The sequence below is a fragment of the Trachypithecus francoisi genome, unplaced genomic scaffold (genome assembly GCF_009764315.1).
Source record: "Trachypithecus francoisi isolate TF-2019V2 unplaced genomic scaffold, Tfra_2.0 Lachesis_group5, whole genome shotgun sequence".
Taxonomy (NCBI): Eukaryota; Metazoa; Chordata; class Mammalia; order Primates; family Cercopithecidae; genus Trachypithecus; species Trachypithecus francoisi.
In genome coordinates, this window is record NW_022681470.1 from 136956702 (window position 1) to 136982961 (window position 26260).

Sequence of the window (26260 nt, forward strand, 5' to 3'; positions counted from 1 at the left end):
ATTCTGGAAGCTTCCACTGCCCCTCCTCTGTCAGGACTGTCCCCTCATAATGCCCACTCAGAGAACACACCTGCCACTCTTCCATCTTGGCTCTCTTCCTTCATCACCCCCCTTTCTGATTTTTATACCACCGTGAGCCTTTACATCATCTCAAGTATGGGCCATGGGCTGCTTCCCATCTGAAGGTAATTCAGTATTCAAAATGGGTTTATGGAGCCTATAAAACTATATGCTGGGCAAGAGACAGATGCAAAGGCGGATAAAACACGGTCCCAGCTCCAAGATTCCAACCTAAGAGAAACTACAAAACTGCATGCTAAGTATCACAGGGGAGCAAAATAAACTGGCCCCCAGCTGAGCCCAGGGCCAACTTGCATAGAAACGGGGCCTCGCCCAGCAGATCGCTCCCTTCTGCAGCAGACTCTCCAAGGTCCCTGTTTTCCTGACAAGACACGTAAAGGCAAGACTTGCCACCATGGGGATGCACTGCCTCTCCCAGGGTGCACTGAGGAGGCTAACACATGCCTTCTGCCCCATTCACAGGCAAGGTAGCAGAGCTCAGGCTCCCCAGGGGCATTTCTGCAGCCGGAGCGCTTTGTTGAAGAGGAACACAATTCAAGAGGCCTTGCCAAGCCAGGCTGGCATCTGAGTAATTATATTAATGAATCTCTGAGTTACAAAATCTAATATTAGACAGTGGCTTCAGTACCATCATCCTCAGTTACTGTCCCACGTGGCTGGGAACACTCCTGGGCAGCAGCACGGCTTGAACAGACCCTACACGCACGCATGTGTGTGTCTGTGTGTGTATGTGTGTGGTGTTTAATTTAAAAGAAATGCATGTACTTGAAACTATGCCCAGGGATCTGTGTGCTGGGCCCACTTTGTAAACCACGATACCATAAATAAGTGAGAGAAATCTGGTCATTGTCCTCAGGGCAGGGGCCTCTGTCTTGGCCATATCTTTTGGGCTGGCAATATCCTGAGGATTATTGCTCCATGGAGCAATGGCCTTTGTGTTTGGAGCCAGCACTGTTCCCCACAGAGTCCCCTTTGGCACAGCAGGCAGGACCTTGCATGCAGACCCTTGGGCTCTTCCTCCCCATCCATGCTTATTAACTGCCTCAATCTCAAGTCCAAACTCAGAAGTTGGGCCTGACACACACAAGGGGCAGCCCACAGCCCAGCTGATCCCCTCTCTCTGGCCAAATCTCTGGTGCAGACCAGACCACTGCGCCACCACCACCATCCTGGCCTTCATCTGTGGGCCCTGTCCGAGGCCAGCAGAAACGATGATCCAGTTGGCCACGCTATGCATGTGGTCAAGGCCAGAGGGCGCCAAGTCAACTGCAGCCAGGTAGTAAACTAAACAGGCAATAAAGGCAGGTGAAAAACAGTATCTGCTATGCTTTCATGATTACATTTCACATATGTTGGGCTAAACGGAAACTTCTATAAATGACATGAGAACACTTAGAACCTAGATTTCTGTAAACTCCATGTGCCAGAATAGGATTTGGCTCTCTTCTGCTCCTGCCTCATTTGTTTCATTTGGGAAGCTTCTTTGGGTGGCAGAGTCCAGCCCTGATCACTGGGTCTGGGAAACTGGCTTTTATGGAAGTGAGTTCTTACCCTGGGACTGATACGCTCAGGAAGCCCCAGGAGCCGCAGTGGCCTGTTCAGGTCTATATGGGAAGAGTTGGCCTGAAAGGCAGGGAAAACAGGCAGGTTTTGCCTTTTAGAAACTCTTTGGTAGGCAATAAGGGATAGGTATTTGATGATTTTTCCATTCTTCTTAAAATAACAGATGAAGGATCCACACCAATACCATACTGCCTGGCAGGGCTTGCTCTCAGCACTGTCTCACTTTGAAATGGCACTGTCTCAAAGGGTCTCTGAACTTTGAGACGGGAAAGACCCTCTCAGAAGCCACACGATTTCCTAGAAAAGGTTTCCAGGCCACAGAACCCTAAACGCAACCAATCAAAGCACAGAAAACAAGAGCTGCAAGAAATTCAGGAAGGCAGCCAAGCAGCCCACTCTGCTAGCAGAGGCAAGAGGCGTCCTAAGGAGAGACCACGCACAGCAGGGTCTGCTTATTCTCCCTCTAAGGCTGGGTTTCTCCACCTCCGCACTTGTGACGTTTGGGGGCGAGATGATTCTTTGTTCCTGGGGGACTGTCATATGCACTAGACTCTTCCCACTAGATTCCAATAGCACCCTCCCCCCACAACTGTGACAACGAAAAGTGTTCACAGACATTGCCAAATGTTCCCTGCGGGACAAAATTGCCCTTGGTTGAAAACCACTGTTCTAGGGTGACCAACAATCCTGGTTTGCCGGAGACTGAGGGGTTTCCCAAGGTGAGGGACTGGGAAACTCTGAGCAAACCAGGACGAGCTGGTCATCCAGCCTTCTTCCGATCCCCTCATCTGCCAAAGGCAAATTTCCTCTATGCTCAGGGCTCTGAAGACTAGTTCTTCCCCACCCTATATGAAGCAATCTCCCACACACCTAAAAAGATTATATCCCACCTCATAGTTTCTTCTGGGGCCAGAATACTATCCTTGTCTCCTCTTTCTTCCCCAGGCGCCATCTCTCAGCGCCATTACTTCCACGAGGCTCTCTGAGATCCGCATCAAATTGCTCACATATTTCTTAGATTACTAAGGCTGAAACTGGCCTAATATGTCTGGTAGAGGAAACGGTCATGTCCTGGGGAGGATATGACCAGGCACAGAAGCAAGTGGCTCCAGAGCCCTGTAGAGGTCACCTGGGAGAGAGAAGGACAGGGAAGACCCTGTAGCTCCCCTCTTCTCCCTGACACATAGCCAAGGCTGGCAGAATCTGCTACACACAGGAAAGGGGACTTGAGACCCCCTAAAGATGAAAGAAAACGGAGTCTACTGCCTTGCTTCCGGTTGGGTCAAATACCCAAGGGCAGACGGCCTGTCTCACCCATTAAGGACTCTGCCCAGGGACCCCACCCTGTTCAGCCCCAGGCTTAGCACCCACCCCCGACTGAAGCTTCCTATCCATTTGCCTCCTCCCTTTAAAGGCCTTTCTTCACTTGGTCCCCCGGGAGCATTCCTGTTACTAAGGAAACAATGATGTCATGTGTCCGGGTGGGGCCGCAGGTCCCTCCTACCACCTCCTAACTAGGTACCATGCCCGCTGACGTCACTGCTCAGAAATTTATAGCCCAGCACGGGTATTTATAAGGTGGCTCTGGTGTGACCACATATTTGGTGTGGGGCTGGTGGCTATTTATAGCCAGAGGATATACACTTATTACACCCCCTGTCTGTATTCTGGGCCACCTGTTATATAACTGCCATTACGCAATAACGCCCATTATATAATAATTATGCGCTAATGGGGATATAATCTGCAGGCATAATAAGGACACACTCCCCAAGGGCTATACTCGGCTGGCCTCCTGCAGGTTGCCTCAGGGGATCTCCTGATCGGTCCACACAGCTCCGCCCAGTCCAGAAGAGTCACCAGGTGTCACCCTACTCTCGGCTGTCTGGAGAGCAGCCTTCTCCAGACTGACAGACCCAGCCACAAAGCCCTCTCTGGATTCCTTCTCCATCTTGTCCGGTTTCTCATTTCCACAGCCCCACCCCTGGCCTGGAGAGGACGCTCTTCTTCCTCTGCTACTCTTCTCTCTGCTGTGTCGTTAAGACCGAAACAAACAATTATGATGAAATAAATCCTGGAAGCATGACTGATGCTTCATCCCCTCATTTTAAGAAAGGAAGCCTCCCGGACACCAGGCCAGTTGGCGAAGGGTCTGCTCCATACGAAGGAGTGCCCTTGCCTTCCTAGAAGACTTCGGAAGTTGACTCCAGAGGCCAAGCCAGGTGCAGCCAAGCAGGATACTTCCCAGGGGCCCCTCCCTCCAGCTGCAGCCCCCTTGGCGGGGGTCTCTGGGCAGGCTGAGGCTTAGGCCCTGACTTCTGTGGTCGGAGTTACACTACCAGCAGGAATCCCCGAGAGTTGGATCCTAACCACTCAGACACCAGTACATGCCCTGCTGGTCACTCCTCCCAGGAATGACACACCGAAACTGTCACCTCAGGGAAAAGATGACAGGGACATTGGCTCTGCACTTGGGATGATGCAGGCGAGGGTACAAAAGGCAGGGGGTGGGAAGAGTTAAGACCACAATGGCACTTGACGGAGCCAATTCAATTAGCCCAAACATACCATCTGCTCTTAAAATAGATACCTCTATATTTAAAAGTTACTTGATATATGAATTGATGAAAAGAATTCGAAGAACTGACATGGATCTGTGAAGTGAAGCTGTCTCAGGCACAGGACAATAGTCTGGAGAACTTGTCTGTCTCTCACATTCTCTATTGTTTAAATTTTTACAAAGAATGTGTTTTACTATTACGATTTAAAAAAAAAATCAAATCATTTAAAAAGAGTAGTACTAAGACCCAGACAACAGTTCTGGTCTCCGTGTCTCATGCTGTAGAAACAAACGTCTGCTGTTCTTTGGGGTCCGCTATGAGCCTGACAGGATCACCAGTTGCTGCACATGCCTGGCTCAGCCCAGTAGCAGATCCCGTCCCGTTCCCCAGATCAGCAGCCCCAGCACACAGAGACCACTACGCAAAAAATCAGAGAGGAATCACTCAGTAGCGGACTTGGAGGCAGGCTTACAGTTCCAGCCAGGGGGAAGTGAAAGGGGAAAGCCCCCAAACTGCTTCAGCCCAGAGCCCTGCTATCCGGAAAAACGAAAACAACACAGGACACACAGGAGCAGATGATGCTCAGAGGTTCAGTCGACATTCAACACAAGGTAAATGAGGACCTAAACTGGCGGTGAGGCAAGAGGTGAACGGAGGTGGCATTCTGTCTGAATCCCTGTTTCTTCCAGACCAGAGGTCCTCAACCGTGCATGATTCTGTTCCAAGGGAACTCTTAGAAATGTCTGGAGATATTTTTGGTTGTCACACCTTGGGTAGGGAGGTGCAACTGATTTCTAGTGGGTCAAGGCCAGAGATTCTGCTAAAACTCTACAATGGGCCGGGCGCGGTGGCTCAAGCCTGTAATCCCAGCACTTTGGGAGGCCGAGACGGGCGGATCACGAGGTCAGGAGATCGAGACCATCCTGGCTAATACGCTGAAACCCCGTCTCTACTAAAAATACAAAAAAAACTAGCCGGGCGAGGTGGCTGGCACCTGTAGTCCCAGCTACTCGGGAGGCTGAGGCAGGAGAATGGCGTAAACCCAGGAGGCAGAGCTTGCAGTGAGCTGAGATCTGGCCACTGCACTCCAGTCCGGGCGACAGAGCGAGACTCCGTCTCAAAAAAAAAAAAAAAAAAAAAAAAAAAAAAAAAAACTCTACAATGTCCAGGACAGTCTCCACGACACAGAATGATCTCACTTGAATGTCAATAGTGCAGCAGTTGGGAAATGCTGCTCGAGGGGAGCTGATATCAACGGTGAGAGGTAAGCCTCTAACTAGCCATGGACACAGAGGAAAATCTAGAGTGGTAAGCCAGCCTCTCCCTGTTCCCAGCTCTAGTCATGCTAGGAGAGTTTTTATATACACAGCCTGAGAGTTTTCCAACTTTAAGAAAAGGGTAAAGGTGAAAGTCAATGTGAAGGAGTGAAAAAGGCAATGAGTAGCAGATTACTGTAAAACTTCCAGCGATCACCTGGTTAATTATGATAATTACATGCATTTTTATTTCAAACTGTGACTCCAAGGACACTCCCAGGAAAGGGTGTGACAGTGCAAGGATCAGGAATCCCAAGGTCTAGCAGAACCTGCCTGGCCTCACACCTAGACTTCCTGCCCCCTCTACCTGCAAAGGTCAGGTGGGATCCCTCCCCCATGCTCCAGGGAGGTATGAAAAGAAGCAAAGCTGGCTGCAGCAGGGTGAGAGTGTTCAGCCAACCTGGCCCCTGTCTATGCTAGACTCAGCCCCTCTATGCTAGCATGCTGCCTCTCGAGGTTGGAGGCAGGAATCCAGGGAGCCATAGCCTGTCAGGAGGGAGGGAGGCCAGTGTCAGGACAGGGCCAGGTGCCCATTCTCTGTTTCCACCCCACGTGCTCAGCCACTGGGGGAGCCCTGGAGCTGAGCCGCAAGCTGGGCTCTCTTCTAGAGCGCGACAGAGACCACAACGATGAAACTGGCTCCAACGGGGACCCATGAGGTTTTCTCCTCTGAGACTCTGCCAAAGCCAGTAATCCTGATGAAATTCAAGGAGCAGCGATGCCCTCAAAATGAGCTTGAGGTACTCAGTGACCTAGAACCCAGCCCCTTCTGCCGGAAACCCATCATGTGACCGGAGTCCCCCGACATCTCTGTATTTCGGGTCCCTCCTCTGTGAAGTAGATATAATAATACCTGCTCTGTCTATATCACTCAACCATTGTGAGGAGGAAATCAGCTCCACGCACACTGAGTAGGCTCAGTCAGCTGACAAAACAAGCTAATTCCTCACTGTCTTTCAAGGTGCAGGTCAATCAGGTCGTCTTCTAGGAAGCCTCCCTGGTCCCCAGGTCTGGTTTGCTGATTCCTCACTACACACATTATACATGTCACCTGAGTGCATACACACCCAGCCAGGAGCACAGGTTTAAAACTAGAATAAGGGTGAGAATTCAGGCAATTAACACATAGAGAGGACTTAGTCTGGTGGTAAAGCCAAAGAGGGCCTTCAATGGAAAAATGGAATTAAAGCAGGTGATAGAGACCAAGGGCTTGCCCACAGGGGACAAGAAGTTGTTAGGAGCCTGGACAAACAGGTGCCCCTTAAGTTACTGGGTGTCCCCAAATAACAGCTAATAAGTGCCCTGTACTGGGGTGGTGGTGGCATGCCATGTCATCAGTAAGGCATCAGGAGTGAGAGAAGAGCCGAGATGCCCCTACTGATAGGCCATGGCAGCTGGTGGTGAAACAAGTCACTTGGGAGACAGACCCACAAAGGGCAGCCCCAGAATATTTTTTAAATCCCCAAAGAGCCAGGAAACAAGGCACGAGATACCTACTATAGACAAAGTAAGGAACTCAGGCCCCTGGCGGGTAAGGTCCAGTCCAGCCAAACTTCCCCTCCCTAGGCCCTCCGCCTCCTGGGACCCTACTCTAACGCCAACAACCCTTAAACTCAAACATGTTTAAAATGGCGACGGCGGCCTGCAGGGCCGGGCGTTTGTCGTGCTGTTTTCCACGGTGCCCTTGGTGCCAAGAAAAACCTATCATCAGAAATGCCATCAGCTATATTTATCTATCTCTCAGCCCCCCAGCCTCCTCCTCCCGTCTGCCAACCAGGCCCTGCGAGCCCCCCCTCACCCAGTGGGCACACTTCCCTGTTGCTGATGCCCGTGACCACCTGCCCAAGTCTCGGTCTGTGGCGCTCTCTTCCCAAGCCCTGACAATTAGGCCTCCACACGGGCATGTAAACCAGCAGGCTGCACCTCTTCTTACTGGGATGTAGGGACGTGCCCACATGTGTTAAGGTACGCACCCCAACAGGCACTGGTTTGGGTGCCTCTTGTTCCAAACCTTGGACAAGCGTGGCCTTCCATCTCTCTTCAGCCTCAACTCCCTACTCACCAGGGTCTCAGCAGCACTGACCTGCCCTCAAAGTCCAAAACAAGCTGTGGGCCCAGGTCCTCTGCACACCATTCCCAGGAAGACACCTAGCTGCTCTATAAACCTCTCACTCCCTCTCCCCCATTCTCTGATGTAGAGTGGGAAACCCCAACCTGTATTCTGAAGTATTGAGTCTCCAAGAAGTATGTATGCTAGTAGAATCCCCTTCAAAGGTGAAATCTGGGACAAAAAAGGAAAAATAACAAAGTCAAAGTTCACAACTGTGCAAATCCACAGCTGTGAAGAGTCCTCCTCGAAGGATGCAACACACAGGGGAATGTCATGTGCCAGACACCTCAGACCTTTCCTCTACCCAAGAGGCAGGGCTACGCTTAGGCCTAGCACATAAGATCTGCCCAAAGTGTTTGTAGGGTGAATCAATAACTATATTTAAACCCCTACACCTCCTCCTATCACCCTGGGAGCTCCACCCAACCCCCACTCCTACACTAGCCCTCTCTTCAGAAGGCCGCCGCTCAACTCCAAGCCCCCAACTCAGAAAGGAGTTCCAAGGAGCCAACTCCTCTGAGAATGAAGCAACCCAAATAAAAATTTTAAAACCCAGAAGCTCTTTCTCTCCTGCCCTCCTCCCCCTCCACTGGCAAATGAAAACAAACAAGAAATCAAAGAGGCCTTTTGTGCGAGCACCGCGCGCTGACACGGCTGGGGCCTTTGAAAAGACTTCTGAATCGGACACTGAAGGATAAAATAACTGAAGCGTGGCAGCTCCTGAGACAGAGGGGCGGGGTGGGGTGGGGGCAGGACGGACAGGGCAAAGAGAAAAAGGGGTGAGGAGGGAGTCACCTTCTTCCCTAGGCAGAAAGGGGGACATTCAGCTGTCCCCTCTCTGCTCAGCTGCTACAGGACACCAGAACAGAGGGAGAACGTAGCGCTTACCTCATTACCCCTACTAACCCACTCTTGCTCTGGCATCCCAGGTCTCTGCAACACTAGAGGGTGGCCAAGAAGGACCTTGCCTCCCACTTCACAGCCCACTGTGAGCTATCCCACAAATAAGGTCCTTTGGGCCTTTCCTCCCCTCCAGCATGGGTCACTGCAGGTTCACGCCTATGCCTACGGGAAGAAGCCTTCTAGAAGATATCACCAGGCCTTTACCCAAAGCCTGCCGGGTACATGCAAGATTGTCTTATTCTTAGAGATCTAGGAACCCCTAGGCCAGGGCCTTGCTCACAGTAAGTTGACTAAGTGTGCATTTCATGGATAAAGGGAATTCTACCATGCTTTGGAAGTGCCAAAAAGTAAACCAAGTTCTCAGGAAGTCCTTCTGCACGTCTGGACCCCAGGCCTCCTGCTGCAGAGTAGCCCTGTTTCCTCTGGGTCGGCAATAGAGCACAACTGGTCACCATGCCCATAATTATGAGATCAGGCCTCTAGGTCCCCTCTGGCTCGTTCACAGTCGGTGCTTTCTCGCTCAAGCTCCGACAAAGGTGACTCTTTTTTCCCCTGCGCCACAGCCTCCAATTCAGCCAGCAGAGCAAGCGCTCTACTGAGACACCCTCTGCATGTTGTAGGCAATGGGGGCTCTTGACTGGTTGGCTGGACAGCACTATGAACAAAAGGGACAAGAGCAGGTGGTCAAAGGAGTCTGAGAATAAGACCAAGCCCAAGTGTAAGGATTGGGTCTGTGCATTTCTGTTCTCCTCTTTGGGGTCATGCCCCCCTCTGAGGCCAGCCTGAGCCCCATCATTGTTCCACACCACCCAGACCCAGCACCCCAAGTTGTATTAACAGACACGAATGTCCGAAACAAAGGCGGCCTGGGCCAGCTTCACGGGTGTGCAACCTGCATGCCCCCCACGCTTGGTTAAATGCTCTGATGTCATGCTGTAATTCCTAAAAATTTTGAACAAGGAGCCCCACATTTTCATTTTGCACTGAGCCCTGCACAGTATGTAGCTGGAAGGCCCTGAAAATCATGTAGCCACCATGGCTGGCTAGGATCTGATCATGCTTGGAGTTTCTGTGTTCAATTCTGAACACTCCAGTTTCAGAAATTTTATGAATCAGAGAGACCAAAACAAACCAGAGGGCCTCCAGGAGGTGGTGACCAAAATGGCAAGGGCACTAGGAGCCATGTGAAATGTGGGAGGCATTAGGGACTGGTGATATTCAGGCCGGAGAGGAGACAGCTTCCTGGGGAGAAGGGTGGAAGGGAGACATAAATGCCTTTGGTATTTCAAATGCTGTCCTGTTACAGAAAAATCAGCTTTCGCCTGGGTCCTCCCTTAAGAGAAAAGAAAGACCAATAAGTAAAGATGACAGAGAGTCAGCCTTGGGCTCCCTAAATCATAACAATTGTTCCCAATCACAGCAGCTGCCGTCCTGCTATGTGCCAGTATCTTTACATATTAGCTGGTTTAATCCCTGGAACCATCCTATAAGCTAGACATGGAAGAATGGAAGAATTTTACAACCAAATCTGACCTTTGAATGACAGTGACACCTCTTCCGGGATGTTCTAAAGGGGACCCTACATTCGGTTAAAAGATAATCTGTAGATCCTGCTCATTTTAAGCATCAGTTCCATGGCCCCACGGTCTTTGTCAGCCCTGGCACCAGATGGCGCTGCCTCAAAGATGCAGACCAGTGGCATTTCTGGGCCTCGAAAAAGGAGGCAATGGATGAGGCGGCACAGGGTCCACGGTGGGGGTGGACCCAGAGAAAGTGGCGGGTGCTCCTGTGGACCCTCCCACATACTAGCCCCAGAGCCAACAGTTGGGTCGGGCATCCAGCAAAGGCTTAGGGGACCTCGCTGGCACCAGCCCTGTTTTGGCAGTATGGACACAGCTGAACAATGCCTTTCACCACCAAGGAAGGACGTGGATGGGCAGTCCTCCCTCAGACCTGAAAATTAGTGCTTGCTACAAAGCCCCAAGCCCTAAACTAAAGTGCCAAAACCAGGAAGCTCTGATACCTGAGAAGGCAACCCCACAGGTGAAAAAGTTCACTCAGACAAATCTTCAGGGTCTAACCCATTTCCTGCGACAGGTAAGGCCAAGCTCAGCTGTCCCGGGACCTGAAGGAAGGGTGGGGAGGCCGAATCTGCTCTCGGAGCACCACACTCACTGAATCACCCGGAGTAGCGCAGCCTACAGGGTCCAGCTGAGGAAACCCCACAGGACAAACAACTTGGTTCCTTCAATGACAACAATGACAACTGCCAGAAAAGAAACAAAGACTAAAGAAGAGGGAGAGGAGAAGGACCACCTAGAGATTATGATGAGTCTTTAGAGACTGATCAACCCATCGCAATGCAGGACCGACCCTATCTGGATCCTGATTCAAACAAACTATAAAAAAATAATTAAGTGATAATTAGGGAAATGTGAACATTAGCCAGGTTTCTGATGATACTAAAAAAAAAAAATGCTAAATTTTTAATGGGTATAATAGTGGTATTGTGGTTCAGTTTTTCAAGAGTCCTTATCTTTAGAGATGTGCACAAAAACATTTACAGATGAAAAGCTATAATGCCTGGATCTTCTAAATAACTCAGTGTGGGCGGGCAGTTGGGAGGATGGTTGAATTGAGATTGGCCGTGATCTGGCAATTGCTGGCACTAGTGGTGTGTGCACAGGGGTTCCTTCTGTGTGGGAAGCTCTCCATCATTAAAGAGTTTAGATAAAGAAAAGAGCCACCACTCAAATACCTGGACTTTGTGGGGATTCCGCTGCAGGCCCACGGGAGGGATCTGACAGGGAGACGCTGACAGTTCCATTTGCTCAAGTATTTTATTAGTTTTGGATTTTTTTTTTCTTTCCTAGGACCAAGGTTTAGGTGTCAGGAAAGGTCTGAAGGCACTGGTTCACCTTCAGGGTGCTGCAGAAACTTTGGAAATGGTCTAGCAGCAGTTCTAGGCCAGCTCGGCCATCCTTTCTCACACAAGCAGAGGTCTCTCTCCTGGCCGCTCTAGCTCACCCGTCCCCGGCCACCTGTTCTGGGATACCCACTTTGAATGGAAGGATATTACCAGGAAATGGATACCCTCCTTCCCAAGGCAGTGCTTTCTGACCCTGCCCTGCTTCAACCTCCCTTCCTAAACACAGACAAACACACAGAGAGACTTCTTCCCAGCAGGAAGGCCAGCCTCATGGCAGGCTTTTGGACCTAGTATTCTGTATTTGGACCCAGTATTCTGGGAGTGGAGTTTTGACGCCAAACACACGTCCTTTAATCCCTCTCAAATGTGTCAACTCTTGAAGCTTCATCTGGGACATAACAAGGGCCCAGCAAGGCCATGGGTGACAATGGCACCTGGGGGCAAAACCACACCCCCACATTTGCCACCACATCAATGTTACTGTCATCAAACCCAGGATCCCCAGCTCAGCCCAGATCTGGCTCTTCAGCCCTGTCTTAAGAGAAGGAAAAACACTTCTTTCAGAGTCCAAAGCCTGTGCCATCCCAGCCCCTGTCCCCAGTTTATCATCCTGGAAGGAAGGAGCAAGTGGCAGCTCTGCTGAGTGTGTCTGGCAGGCATGGGCATGAAGAAAGTGGTACCCACAGATCGATGCTGTTTGGTGGCTCAGCCACAGAAGACATTTTCTAGCAAAGTGGGCCAGCTCAAGGAGGAAGTCATGCCTGTTCTGCTCCATCTCAAGACCACCCAACCCAACTCCAAAGAGGAACAAGTGAAACGGCCCACTGGTGGCTCGAGCTGCACCAACTCGCCCCAACTCACTTCAGGAAGGCAAGCTCAAACTAAAGCAATTCCAGTGAGAAAAATCCTACCTTCACTGAAATTATCTGGAGTCTAGGGCCTGAATAATATAAAATACACCCTTAGTTCCCTACTCTGCTTTGGAGAGGAGACTCGGCCTCAGCCCCAGCCCAGAGCAGTGGCCTCGGCTACATGGAATGGGGTATGAATTTGCTCATATTCCTGGGCGAATGATCTCATAAGCTGGCAGGGAGGCATGGGGGGCCTTTCTTCTGGCCAGGAAACGGTCTCCTTCCTCACATACTTTTCATCCTACCTTAGCCCCACGCTGGCAGCAGTCAAGAATTTGGCCTAAAATAAAAGAGGCCAGGGAAACAACTCGGCTACAAGGATCCAGTCAGAGAGCGGGGTTGGAGGAAGCCAGCTCAGAGGAAGATGAGTGTTGATTTTCATCTTAGATGCTCTCGAGCCCCTGGTTCTAAAATTGGAAGGTGCAGAATCCCCTTGTGCAGGAGTATCTGATGGCCACACTGGTAAGCTCGGGGCTCCGAGCCTTCTGCAAGCCACCAGCCACCTCCAATACTACCAGGCACACACCCTCCCACTCTGGCTTGCTGTATAGACAGAGAATGAGGGGATAACTTTTTTTTTCCCTCTTAGTCTCTTTTCCAAAAAAAAAAAAAAAGACAAAAGAAAAAATTCAAGATGAAGGGAGGTGGAATGACTGGCACCTGGCCTTCTGCATGACGGGTCACGATGGTCACACAGGGCCGGGTGCAGGCCTAGAAAGATCTACAGAAGTAGGCAGGGACTTGGGGGGTGAGAGTGGTGTCTCCTGCTTCTAACCAGCTACCAAAGCAACCTCTCAGGACAAGAATTCCAATATCACCTTCTCCTCTCCACAGTTCTCCAACATATAAACTCAGGGCACTCTAGTCTAGATTACATTCCTGACACAGTGCTGAAAGCACCCCCAAACCTGAATTTTATTTCTGGATCCAGTGATATCATTCCTCCCAACTTCCCAAACAGGCAAGGGGGTGACCACAGCCATTGTGAATTGCTTTTCTTTTTTGTGAATGAACAGGAAGGAAGACACAGAGACACACACTCGCGGGAAACAACCTTTGCGAGAGTTGAAGTTAAGCCACATTCTCTCACATTCGCATAAAGAGAGGAAAAAGGGAAATGAAGGGGAAAAAATACTGGAATGGTGGAAAGGAAACACACACACACACACACAGAGAAAGGTTTGGTAGCCCTCTCATTACAAGTTGGTTGGGCATAATGTAAACACACTTCTGCCTTGCTTAATCACAGAGTGCCGCCCGTTTAGGTTTCAAAGGCGGCAGTAAATTGGGCGTAGCTGAGTGGAGGCTAAAAATTAACCAGCCATCTCTGTTTCAATTTGTAAGAAAACAAAAGCGGAAAGAAATTATAAAAAGGGAAAGGGTAAGGGAAAAAAAAGGAACAGAGGAGGAGAACTAAACCACCCTAACCCAAAATGCAGGGTAAAACTGGAAAAGCGAAGAGGAGAAGCAGAACTACTTGGAACACAAAAGGAAAAGGAGATTTTACAGAGTTTTTTTGTTTGTTTGTTTGTTTGTTTGTTTGCTTAAGACCTCTTCCACAGCAGCGCTGCTCCCTGCCATGCTTGTGCCCCGAGAAAGCCTCTCTGCTCCCCAGCAGAGTGCCAGGGCTGTGGGCATCCATCCTGAGGCCTTGCCACTTTAGCTGAAATAAGGAGAAGGGAAAGAGCTCAAGGAATCTCGTGCTTGTTTTCACTCTCTATGAAATCAAATTACTTTCATACTCTCTGACAGCCAAATCCCAGCCAAACAGCTCCCGCCTGAGTATTTAGGCTGCAGAATCTGCCCACTACTGTCTTCTCTCCTCTTTTCTGTTCATTCAGTCTCATATCCCGGGGTTTCACATGCCCCTTCTCTCTACCAAACTCCTGCCCATCCCGCTTGTACCAAACCCAGTTTTTCCTGGGATTGGAGGTGAAGCTGCAGGAAAACTAGTACCTGCCCCTCAATACTTCTTCTGACTCATTTTAATACGAGCAACTATTGGTGTGCTGTTATTGTTGTTCATCTCAAACTCTCACCATCATGGATAATTCTGGGGGCATCATGTCCCCAATCCTAAGACCTGCAGCATCTTTCTGATCAGATAAGTCCTCCAACGATGGAAATGCACAAAGTCAATAACATGGCCAGGGAGCAGGGGAGGAAGAATGGAGCAGGCTGGGGGAGACAGAAGATAGGAAAAAGGAAAAGGGCCCATAGAACGTGTTGCAGGCCAGGCAGGACGGGCATAGACCAGTTAGGCCTCCGGCGAGTTATCGCTTGGAAATTAGAGAACAATAAACAGAACAAATGCCAGCAAGTAAAATAAAATGAGGGGGAAAAATGGTTGAGAACGACCTACCCGGAGTGTGGACAAAGTAAGCCAGATAAAGATCCAGTTCTTTGATTGTGACTCCAATGTGATGTGGCTGGACGCACAGGCCGGGGTTCGAGCACTGAGGCGACTTGTAGAGCCGCTCCCCATCAGTACTTTCCAGGGGGATCCCCTTAAACAAAATCACCATGACCAGGTCCAGCCGCCACACCTTGTCAGCCTGGCGCAGGCAGTCAATCCGCCGAATCTTGCCCTTCTGGTCGGGGTTGGAGAGCACGCAGCAGGGGGGCTTCTTGCCCGTGATGGTCAGCACGAAGTCCTCGCGGAACTCGGGCCGGATGTCCTTGCGCAGCTTGGCCAGCAGCCGGGATGCCCACTTCTGCTTGATCTCGGGCTTCTCGCCCAGCAGCTCGTCCTTCACCGCCCGCTCCTCGTCCTTCGACATCCGCTTTTCATGCTTCTTGAAGTACTTGCGCTTCCGCGCCTGCAGGTTGAACCAGGTGTAGGAGAAAGCGCGGACGTGAGGCAGCAGTGCCTCGATGAACGGGTGGAACTCATCCTGCAGGCGGCAAGCCGGGAGCATGCGGGGCGAGGGAGGACGGGAGGAGGGGAAGACGGGATGAGGGGGAAAGAGAGAAGGAGAAAAGCAGCGTTAGAAGGGGGGGCACAAGGAAAACCGCCTTCTCCTCCTCCTCCCTCCCCCCAACAATTTTCTCTTGCAATTGTTCTACAAAAGTGTGGTTTGAAGCCACCACCAGCTTCGCCAGCCACTTGCTCCCATCTCAGCCTCAGCAGCCAGACAGAGGCACCGGGAGCCTGTACACACACCTATTCTCTCTCTCTCTCCCTCACTCACTCACACACACGCGCACAGACAACGTTGCCGTCCACACACACACGCTGCTGGTATCCCCGCCAGGCTCTGTCGCGCCCATGACATCTCCATGTTCTATCGCAGCCGTGAACTCCTGTCAGCTCGCCCCGGCGCAATGTCCGTCTGCACAGACGCCCGTGGACGCACACGCGGGGGCGTGCGGGGCCGCCTCTGGTCCCCGACACCGGTCGATTTTTGGCCGCCCCCAAGAAGAGAGAAAATGACATCCACGAGCAAGCGAGTGAGGAAACAGATCAGGCTTCCCTCTCCCCAGGCTGTTTTCATTTTCTTTTCTCCTGATCCAGTTGGAACATCCACCCCAGCATTTTTTAATCAGACCTAAATCCTAAATATGTGATTTCAGCTTTGTTATCGACACCAATACTAATGTTAATCACAGTAATAATGAACAAAACACTTCTTGTTAGCACAAATAAGGTGCTTGTCTCGGCCACATTAGGGTTAAAAGCTACATGGGTCTTCCTGCGACCCCTTCCCCAGCCTCCCACAACCCCTTCACCCTCTTTCCCACTCAGTCAGGTGACAGAAGGATGGGCTCTCTCGGTTTTGTTTGTTTTTTTTTTTTCTTTGGTTGTTTGCTTGTTTGAAGTTTAAATAATAATTGATTTCTGTTTACAAAAATAAAACTGGAAAAAATTAAATAATTACCATTGATCTGAAGCACCCGGCAAAGCCCAACGCCCGATTCTGAGATTCTGGACTCAACAGAGTTGTGAGTTGGGGGCGGGTGGGGGGAGGGGGGAGGAGGAGGAGCAGGGGAGGAAGGTAAATGTTTTAAAGGGGGTTATTATTGGTGTTCTGGGGAATAGGGGCTGGGCTTGGGTGGATTCTCAAACCCTTCCCCCTCCTCCCCCCCCCATGCTCCATTGCACAGAAGGGGGAAATTAATATTTTTTTTTAAAAGGAGCAAAAAGAAAGAAAGGTCAGGGATAGCAAGCAGAGAGAGGGAGCGAGCCGGTTGCCACACACGCCAGGTAAACAAAAGCCAACAAATTTTTTTTCAATTTCTTCCCTGTGCATCCTCTTCCAGTTAAAAAAAAAAAAAAAGAAAGAAAGAAAAAAATGCAAAATTTAAAAATCAAAACCAGCCTCCCACCATCTCCCCGCAACCAACAACGCACCCCACCCCACCCCCGTGCAAAACAAAAACAAAAACAAAACCCAGGAGGGAAAAAGCGGCAGCTGAAGAAAAAGGCTTTCGGCTTTGGCAGCGGCACAGGGGTGTAAACTTCGAGCTGCCTGATCGGAGGAAAAGGGGGAGCTCGCAGATTCCCGGGGAAGAGGACGAGTTCTGACCGGCTGCAGACCGTTGCTGGCAGACGCGTGCAAAAGAGAGAGAGGGAGCGAGGGAGGGAGGAAAGGAAGAAGGGGGGGAGGGAGAGATCGAGGATCGAGGGAGGACGTGGATGGGATGGGGCGTGTGTGTGAGTGTGCGCGTGTGTGTGCGCACTGGTTGGGTTTTGGGGTGTTTTTTTTTTTTTTTTTTTGCTCCTTTTCTCTCTCTCAAACTCCCTCTCTCTCTCTCTCCTTTCAGGCTCAATCCCCATCCATTTGCTTGTGCCAAGCCAGTAAAAAGGGGGGGGGGGGGGAGAAAGAGACAGAGAGAGAGAGAGAGAGAGAGAGAGAAGGATCCACCTATTTGGCAAAGAGACATCCACGAGCAGCCAATGGCTGCGTCTAAGGGGAGGAGGGAACCGGGCGAGCCGGGAGGGTGGGGAGAGCCCCCGGCAGTTGGAGACCAAAAACAATTTGCCCAATCGACAAGTTCACGTCTAATGAACAAGCAAAGTCCAGCAGTTATGAATTTTTCATTCCAGGCTCCCACTCGGGTCCATTTGGCAGCAGCCACCCAGCAAATCTGGGGGGGGGGCAGTGTGGGGGTACTGGGATTGTGGAAGACTCGAAATTTTTTTTAAGCCTGAAAAAATAAATAAATAAAGGCCTGACTCCGGGCAGGCTGGCGGGCAGGAGCCCCAGAAGGCCTTGGGGAAGCAGCTGCGCCTTCTCTCTGTGTTTTGGTTTCAGTCTTTCTCTCGGGCCTGCATACTCTCTCTTTTTCTGTTTCTATCTCTTTCTTTCTTTCTTTCTTTTTTTCTTCCTATGGAGCACACAGGGGCGAGTGGAAGTTTTCCTCCCCGGCCACATATACACGAGCCTGCGGTGCTATGAATAGAAATAAGAAGAAAGAGAGCTCAGAAAGTGTCCATGCCAGCAGTACTTCCAGGGCAGGGATCTGGTGCCCAGGGTACTGCCACCTTGTGATGCCCCCAGGTCTGGCTGCTGAAAAAGCACTCTCAGACAAGGGGTAGGCCAGCACCCCACACGTCCCTCTCTTCTCCCCCAGCCCCCAGCAAGCTTAGCCTCCTCCTTCGGCCCACACCCAGCCACGCACGCTCCATTAGCGGTGACGAGGGATGCCAACGCAACACAGCTCGGCTCGAGAAACTGCAACAGTTTATTAAAATAGCCTCCTGTCACAGCACTCCGCCTGACAAGCTCTACACGCAGCCACAAACAACAGCCAGACCCGGGGAGAAGTGACAAAGGCAAAAAGACGGACACTACCTCTGAGCAGAAGCAAGGAATCTGACCAACGCCCCTCACCACTGCACAGGCATTTAATTCTTCGCTTCCTCAGGATCTGCCCTCTCCAGTTGACCTGAGATTAGTTTTCTTACCTGTCTCCCAAATCAATTTAGACTAAAGGGCCCAAACCCTAGCAGTGCAAAGTGCAGAAGTATAAAATGAGAAACCCAAATGAAAAGCAAAGAGCTAAGAAAGGACACAACAAAAAACAGCAAAGGGCTCTACCAAAAGCAGGCCACCTGGGGGAAATCAAGTCACAGAGAAGAGACCCACCGGGGAGTTCCTGCTCTGGTCCTCCACTTGGGACCTTCATCACAGTAGGCAGAAAAGGTGAGCACTGGGGAGGGGAGTCCCACCTCTGAAGGGGTCTCTCCAGTAAGAGCTATGGAGCAGCCATGCTTGAGGCCTTTGAAATGCAGTAAGAAGGAAATAGATATGAAAGGAAAAGCAGAGGAGGAAGGATGTGGCTGCAGACAGGGAGAACGGGATCCAATTCCACTCAGAACTCCATCCCTACAGTCGCCCTCTCCCCCAGCGAGGCTCAGTCCTCAGCTGGCAACGGAAAAAAGGTCACTGCTCACTCGGGCCCCTTTCTTCCCCAACTGAAACCCTGTGCTTTGTGGCCTTTATGTTGGCAGAAAGGTTCCCAGAAGAGCACCTGGGGCGTGCCAAAATAAAACATCCAGCCCTGGGCTGGCGCTGAACCCTGACAATGGGACAGGGGCTGCCCAACACCTGGGACCCCAGTCTGTGCCCTGAATGATCCATCTCAAGTGAACTGAGCTCATGGCTGACCCCTGAAAGAAACGGTTAGAAGTGAGAGTACAGAAGGCAGGTGTTATCAGAGACAGGCCTCTTAGGGTGGTGTCCAGTAATTCACATCATGTTAATAACCAGCTTCAGTTCAATCAGCCAAAGATGTTAGCTTGGCGACATGACATAAGGTACCAAATCCTGCCTCTCCAACTTGCGGAAGCAATTTTGCCTTCTAAAGTCAAGGTGAGGTCATTAAAAACTACAAGTGAGTTTATATTTGGCATCGAGGTGTTTTTCTTGTATTCTGATTTATACTAAATATTAGACACCAAACAGAAAATGGCCAACACGAGCCTCCTGGAGAATCCTGGCATGTTCCGCTTCACAGACCACAGTGCCACAGTAGAAGAGACGTGCTTAATATGGGTTGAATCTGAATCTGGTGGTACAACTGGGTCAGGGATAGAGGTGGGGGCAGCAACAGTCCCACAGCTGGGAGATGACAGATGGAAGGATCCATGTATAAGTTAGGGAAACAGGACAAGATGCACGATTGGCTCCTGGAGAGGGGTTGGGGGTCAAAACTCCATGGAATGGCGGAGAGATCAGAGGAGAGGCCGCAAAAGAGTGTCTCAATAGAGCCTCAGGGACCCACAAAGAGCCCCAAGCACACCCTCAAGGCTCTCTTAACAGAAGGAGCAACAGGCCTTTCCCAGGGCAGAAAGTTGGAGGAAGAACAATTGTCAATTGTCCTTCTCCTGCCAGTGGCTATAACCTTGCAGGTGGGCAGAAGATTCTCACGCAAATACTTTCCCCTCACCCCTTTCTCTCTATGGGCTGCTAGCTCCCAGTGGGGAAGGCCTTTCTGGAGGAGTGGCCAGGATATTCTGATGCTTAGGGTGATGAGAAGGTCTCTTTCTCTATTTCTCTCTGCTCCCTCCCTCCTTTCCTCCCCTCCTACTTTCGGCACACACAGAGGAATTGCTCAGGTTCCATTAGAAACATTTCAAGCACCCTCCACTGCAGGCCCCCTCCTCCTGCATGCCACTGGTGGCGGCCATCAGCCCAGACACGCCCCTCATGAGCCCCAGACAAAAGGAAACTGTCCCCCTTTTGTTAAGAGAGTGGAGGCTCCTGTTGGAAGATTACCTGTCCCTGGCCCAGACTCCTTCCCTTCTCCCCTCCAGCCCCAGGCAGGAGATCAGACCGCTTTACATCCTGCACCAAAGACCAGAATCAAGACAAAAAATCCCTCATATGATTCAAGGCTTCTCCAGGTCTGAGTCACTGGCAAGTGTAAGAGTTCAGGCGATGGAAGAAGTGAGGGGATATGCAGGCCACAGAGTAGAAGGATGCGGGAAACGGGGAAAGGAAGCCAGTGATGCTGGTAATAGGAAAAGGAAAAAAAAAAAAAAGACAAGGGGGGGGAAGGAAAAGCAGGAAACATTGGGGGGAAAAGGTATTTCCCCCATTGGAGAGAATAATCATCGAGACGCCAGAAATAAGACTTTTTAAAAATTCACATGGGCTTTTGGTTTGTGGAAAGGGATTTTGCTGCCTTTGTGGAAGAAAAGCCTCTGTCTTTTATTGTTGAGTACTATTTGGTAAAAAAAAAAAAAAAAAAAAAAAAAAGCAACAGTTTTCACTGAAACATTTCTAAAATACATACCCATGCCAGTTTCAGCCATCACTAGGAAAAATGTGCCCCCAACAGAAAAAGACTGAAAGGGCCACGGAGAAAGAGAAATAGAGAGAAGGAGAATGAAAAAAGAGAAAAAAGCCAAACCTGGAGAGAGAGTGCCAAGCTGGGCCCACAACTGCAAAGAAAGAAGGACAAAGATGGAGGGAAACAGAACAGCAGAGGAGGAAAAATAAGACAGAAAAGGGCTCTGCGTCGCAGCAGAAAAAGAAAAACCAGTTAAGGAAAATGACCGCTTCTCCATGAGAAGAAATGCATGGTTTTCAAAAACTCCACACAACAGACCTGTCCACTGAGGCCTTATGGATTATTTTAGGAAAATATGTACAGTACCTCACTCACATATACAGTGTTAAAAATTCTTCAAGGAAACAAAATAATCTTCCCAGACTGAGATAGGTTTTGCAACCTGCCCACATCTACCTATAGTGAAACATCTAGAAGCATAAGAAGTTGTATATTTTAAGACAGGGCCACTTTCAGGAGGCTTCTTTATCTTAAAAAAAAAAAATCCTATTTGTCCACATCCTGCTGGCCTTAAGGCCCAGATTTATTCTTTCAGATCCTGGACACTTGGGCCCATGTTGATCTGGGTAACTACAGGCAATCAGAGCAAATAACCGACAACACTGCACAGAAATGACCAGATATTCCAATATCCATTTTACTAAAGCATATCTGCAGCCTGGGTAAGAAAGGACACGGAAAATTAAAAAGGCCATAAACAGAGCCCCAATTAGTTTGCCCAGTGGTTGGAATTTTATAATTCAGCCTTGGTCTGAACCAAAAGAAGCTGGCTTCGTAACCCTGAGCTCTCCCACCTTGTCCCAAGATTACCGCTGCTTCGTGGAAGGCCACAAGAAGACAGTGGCCAGACAGCGGCCAGAGATGGGAAGGGAACTGCAGACATGACGCGGCGGCAGCACCGGGCAGCCAGGGAAGGGGCCCTGCTGCTTATCCTAGAGGAGGGTGGGGCCTCCCCTCGGTTGGGGGCCAACGAGAAGGGGCTCTGCAGTCAGAACAAAATCATCCAAGAGTCTGGAAACTCCAGGAATGGAAACCGGAAAATGCACTTTGCGAGGGAGCTCGGATAATTTGGACAAAGCGGGTTTTTGGCTGACTTGGGCCTGTTTTCCTCTGCTCAGGAAAGGCGGCTCTGCGCAGTTTCTTTCTAGTGTCCTCATGCTGGCTGAATGGATTCACCCCACACCCCGGTGCTGGGTCTAGGACAGGGTCTGCCTCACAGCCAGGCCGCACACTTCTCTCCTGTAAACCAACGCCCCCCCCCTTCCTTTTCTCCTCCAGACTACAAACCCGGAGCGGTGGCCTGGGATCGGGCCAACAGGCAGCCTCGTTCTGGCTCCAAATGCTCCTCTGCTCCAGGCACATCTCCCTTACCCTCTTGGCACAGAATAAAATAGGGTAGGAATGGGGATATTGGGGGAGACAATCTATTCTCTCTAGGGCAACTGGAAATTGTTTACTTTCATCTCATCCTCTACAAGGAATGGGAAACAAAAACCGTAGTCTTTAATTCATTATTTAGCTTGAAACTTCCTTGTGTCACCAAATAGAAGTAAAAGCTGGGGAAGCTCTCTTCTCCAGCCGGCAGGCTGTATGGGGATAAAACCCTCCAAAGTGCGTGAAGGACGGATGACAACGAAGGGCTTCCGGGGGCAAGGGAAGTGCAGAGCCTCACATACCTAATCGGCTTGGGAAGTGTCACTTCATGGTGGCCAAGGGCCCTGGAAGAGGGAAGAACTGCACAGGCTAGCTTCACAACTTTTTCTGAAGAACTGAAAAAGTGACAAAAGGCAAGGCAAAGAGAGACCAGCACGTGAAGATGAGGTCTGGGCCCAGCACACTGTGAAAATATCTGGAAGGCGAGAGAGAAGGCCAGAGCAAATGGCAAAATGTTGAAAACTCACCCCCAAACACCACAGCAAATCCCCTCCTTGGGGTGGGAGCCGGGGAGTGGGGGTCAGGGCAAGGTGACAAAACCCAAAAGGCAGGGGCCTTCCCAGTCCCTCTGTAAGAGCTCCATCAGGATCAGTCCAGACACCCCCCTTCATTTTACCAGTTCTGTTTCCCCTGCCACAGGAGAGACAAGGAGCAAGGAAGGATTTCTCCTCACCACCTGCCCTCAGATCGGCCTGGCACCCTCAGTCCTGAGGGAACCTCTTTCTTGCAATTGCTTCAGCCACAGGCAGTGGCCAGAACCCCAAAATGTACAATTTTAGGAGTTAGAAAGAGGTCATTTTTCAATTCCTCAAAATGTATTGCTCCCCCAACTATTTTATTATCAGGATCATTGCCCAGGAAACCCAAAAATCCACATTTCCCTGGTGTCTAGCCCCTGTAGAGCCTGACACTGGGGGTGCCTTGAGGAGCTCGGACCATGCCCACCCCTCGGCCACACTCCGTCCCTCCCCGGCTCCCTTTCTTTCTCACCCTCTCTCCCCCTCTGCGTCCTTCAGCTCCAACACAAACTGTTTGCACGGGAAGTCTCCCTCTATGACCCGATTCAGCACACACAAGAGAAAACTGTGGGCGACAGACCCAACGTCCTAACGAACTTGAGTTAATTAATGCTAAGGAAGAAAAGAGGCGCCCTCGCTCTGTTGAATCACGGTTCACTAGCCCTTTCAGTTTGCTGTGGGTGGAGGAAAAAAAAAAGAGGCTTTTTGGTTCAAATATTTTTGGGGGGCGAAGAGAAAACAAAAACACCGCAGAAGGGCCATGGAGGGCGAAGCTGTCAGTACCTGCCCAGAGGAGCAGACGCGAAAGGAAGGAGCCCGGCAAGGGCTGCCGAGCGTCCTCCCCCTCACTGCTGGCCTGAGCAGTTCTGGGAAGACAGAGAGGGTGAAAGAAAAGGGAGGGGATTATCAATGGCTTCTGGGCCTGTTTAAATAAATCCCTCCAAAAATTATACTGTCAGACTACAAGAACCATAAAAAAAAAAAAAAAAAAACTCAAACCCAACAACCCAATTTGAACAGAGCCATGGAATTGTTTTAACAGTGCAGAAAACCGAAGTATAAATGGCAAGCGTACAAAAAATGTAAGTGTGCAAAAAAAAAAAAAAAAGAAGAGGTGGTAATGCAGGGGAGCAGGGGCAGAGAGAACAGCTGCAATTTTGCTTTCCAGATGTTGACAGCAAAATGTAATTGGCACGTAACTTACTCCTTACCATTTCTTATCCTTTAGCCCTGAGATGTTAAAATCCTACCTCTATACCTGTCTGTAGGCGGTTTTCAGGCACTCCACACATGTGGACCGGTCAGGATGCCTCGTGGACCACATGCCTGCTAGCTTTTTTATCAGCCCGCTATTTTTTGCAAGCCCTCCCACCATTCCTAGCAGGAAGGACTAAGCAAAGCAGGCTAGAATAAATTTTTATTTAAATTTTTATTATTATTTTGTAATGCACAGGTTTTTCTTTACTTTTGAGACTGGGGCTTCTTTTTTTTAAGTAAACTTTTTAACTGAAGCAAGGCATGTATAAAAATTGCACACATTGTAAGCTATGCCGCTTGATACACTTTCACAAAGTGAACACACCCATGTAACCCCACCCAGATTAAGAAATAAACATTTTCAGGCCCGCTGAACAGGCCTTAAATTTTTAAGCTACACAGTTATCATAATTTCTATGGCTTAGAAATACCTCCTTGTCACACCAGTATCGTCAAATGCAAACACCTATGTGCATACACGTGTTATAGAGCAGAGTGTGCTATTCATGTGACCACAAAAATGTGTGGCAAATAGAAGCCCCTCTCATCCTCACTGCTGCAGAGTACGTGCGCGCGCGCGTGTGTGTGTGTGTGTGTGTGTGTGTGTGTGTGTGTCTTCTCTCTATGCCTGCCCAACTCTGATCCCATCAACAGGGCAACCAACTGTGCAGCGGGTTTAGCAGACTAACAGGGCATGTATGGGGGACGAACAGGACCCGCAGCTGAAAGTCAAACAGCCTTAGTGTCTGAGGGGAGCAAGGGCCCCTCCTCTCGCCCTGCTTGCCTGGCAGGCAGGGAATGGGGGACCTCAGTATGTAGGTCATGAGGGAAAGTGACTCTGCAGAGCCAGGGGTTCCCAAAGGGAGAATGGGCACCCACTGGGATACACTGTCCCCATCCCTGTCCACAAGAGCCCTGCAGGGAGGTGAGGGGAGCAGAACGGCATCAAGAGAAGAGAGCAGAGAGAGTGAGCAAGCGGCACCAGCCTGGGCCCAGGGTCCTGGGGAGGGGCTGCCTCAAGAAGGGAGGCAGAGAACCCTGCCTCTGCCTATCCCTTCCCTGGCTCCAGCCCCAGCTGGTTCCCCCCCTCACTTTCACTAGCACTAAATTTACTTTATAATTTTAAAATTAAATTTTAAAAAAAGCAGGAAAGAGAAAGCACTGAAGGCAAAATACCTCCCACAGTATCTCTCTAAGGAGGAAAAAAAAAGTTTCTGCTTATGTAAAAAGACGAATACAAGGGATCGCTGAAAAGTCTAAGGACCAAATAACAAGGAAAATAAAAGGGAAACACATGTAATGAAAAACACCTGAAGCAAATAAATAAAAAGCTCCCTTTGCAACTCAAAAGCACTTCACAGCCACTAATGCCTGTGGGCACTAGCCCCTATGCCCATTTATTGCCCATTTTTCCCATTGCTTTCTCACAGGGAGCTGTTTCTTGCCCAGGCACTTCAGGATCCCCTTTCCCTTCTAAGCGGTCTACCCCACACCTGGGGGAAGGGCCACCGCAGCCACCTCACCTACCACCAGCCCCCTACCACCAGCCCAGAACCTCTGCAGCTCTGATAAAAAAAAAAAAAAAAAAAAAAAGTCCTTTCCCCAACTCCCACATCTCTCCAGGCCGTGCCCAGCCACTGGCCCTGGACCCTGCTCTTCCTCCCCAAATCCAGGCCCTGTGGCCAGTGGCAAGAGCACTCCTCTGGGGCTGGATGCCAGGCCCAGCCCAAGTGGGCAGCTCTCTCCTCTATCAAGGGCACAGGGTTGCCAAGGCGGGCTCTCCAAGACTGCATTTTCTCTTCCTATTGCATATAGGGCTGGAAAGAAAGAACTATTCAATTTAATTTAAAATATGACAAGGGATCTGAGCCCTATGAGCAGGCGATCTCTAGAAATACTTGATTCTTTTTAGGGGAGAGGATGCAGAGTAGGCAGCGAGGCTGCTTCCCCACACCCGGGTTTGACTCTCCCACCAGCCCGCCGCCTGGGAAACGCGCCCTCGGCTGGCATCGGGGTACCAGAGCCCGGCTCCTTTCTTCCTTTCTTTCTTTTTTAAACGGCTCTAGCGCAAACCAGGCAGTGGGTCAGGGCCCAGAGGCGGGGGAGGGAAGAGGAGAGGGCTGTCTCCAACTCGGGGAGAAGAACGGCCGGCCGCAAGTTTCCCGGTTTGTGCCAGTTTGGGGATTTGCGAATCAGACCGGAGCGGAGGGAACGGCGGGTGAGAAAAAAAAAAAGCCCGCATTAAAAACTAACCAGCTCTGCCGAAAAGCGCGCTTTCCGCCCTTAAATAAGACAATGCTGAATGGAGAGGAGAGAGGAGAGACGAGTTATTTCTCACTCTTTAATTATTCCAATGCTTAGCATTATTTAAAAAGAAAA

General features: G+C 50.2%; 1 protein-coding gene across 13 annotated transcripts in view; it reads right to left on the reverse strand.

Moving 5' to 3' along the window:
* Positions 1-26260, reverse strand: part of NFIX (nuclear factor I X) — a 104635-nt gene that overhangs the window by 59218 nt on the left and 19157 nt on the right. For 5 of the 13 annotated variants that reach the window (XM_033198127.1, XM_033198121.1, XM_033198125.1 and 2 more), the window contains exons 1-2: positions 15607-15954; positions 14737-15268 (exon numbers count right to left, since the gene is read on the reverse strand). In XM_033198127.1, coding sequence (XP_033054018.1) covers positions 14737-15268; positions 15607-15810 — 736 coding nt within the window. In that variant the 5' untranslated portion in view covers positions 15811-15954. Of the gene's footprint in view, positions 1-14736; positions 15293-15569; positions 15955-16252; positions 16440-26260 lie in introns of those variants that run through there. The other 8 variants (XM_033198132.1, XM_033198128.1, XM_033198124.1 and 5 more) reach the window with 6 other exon arrangements.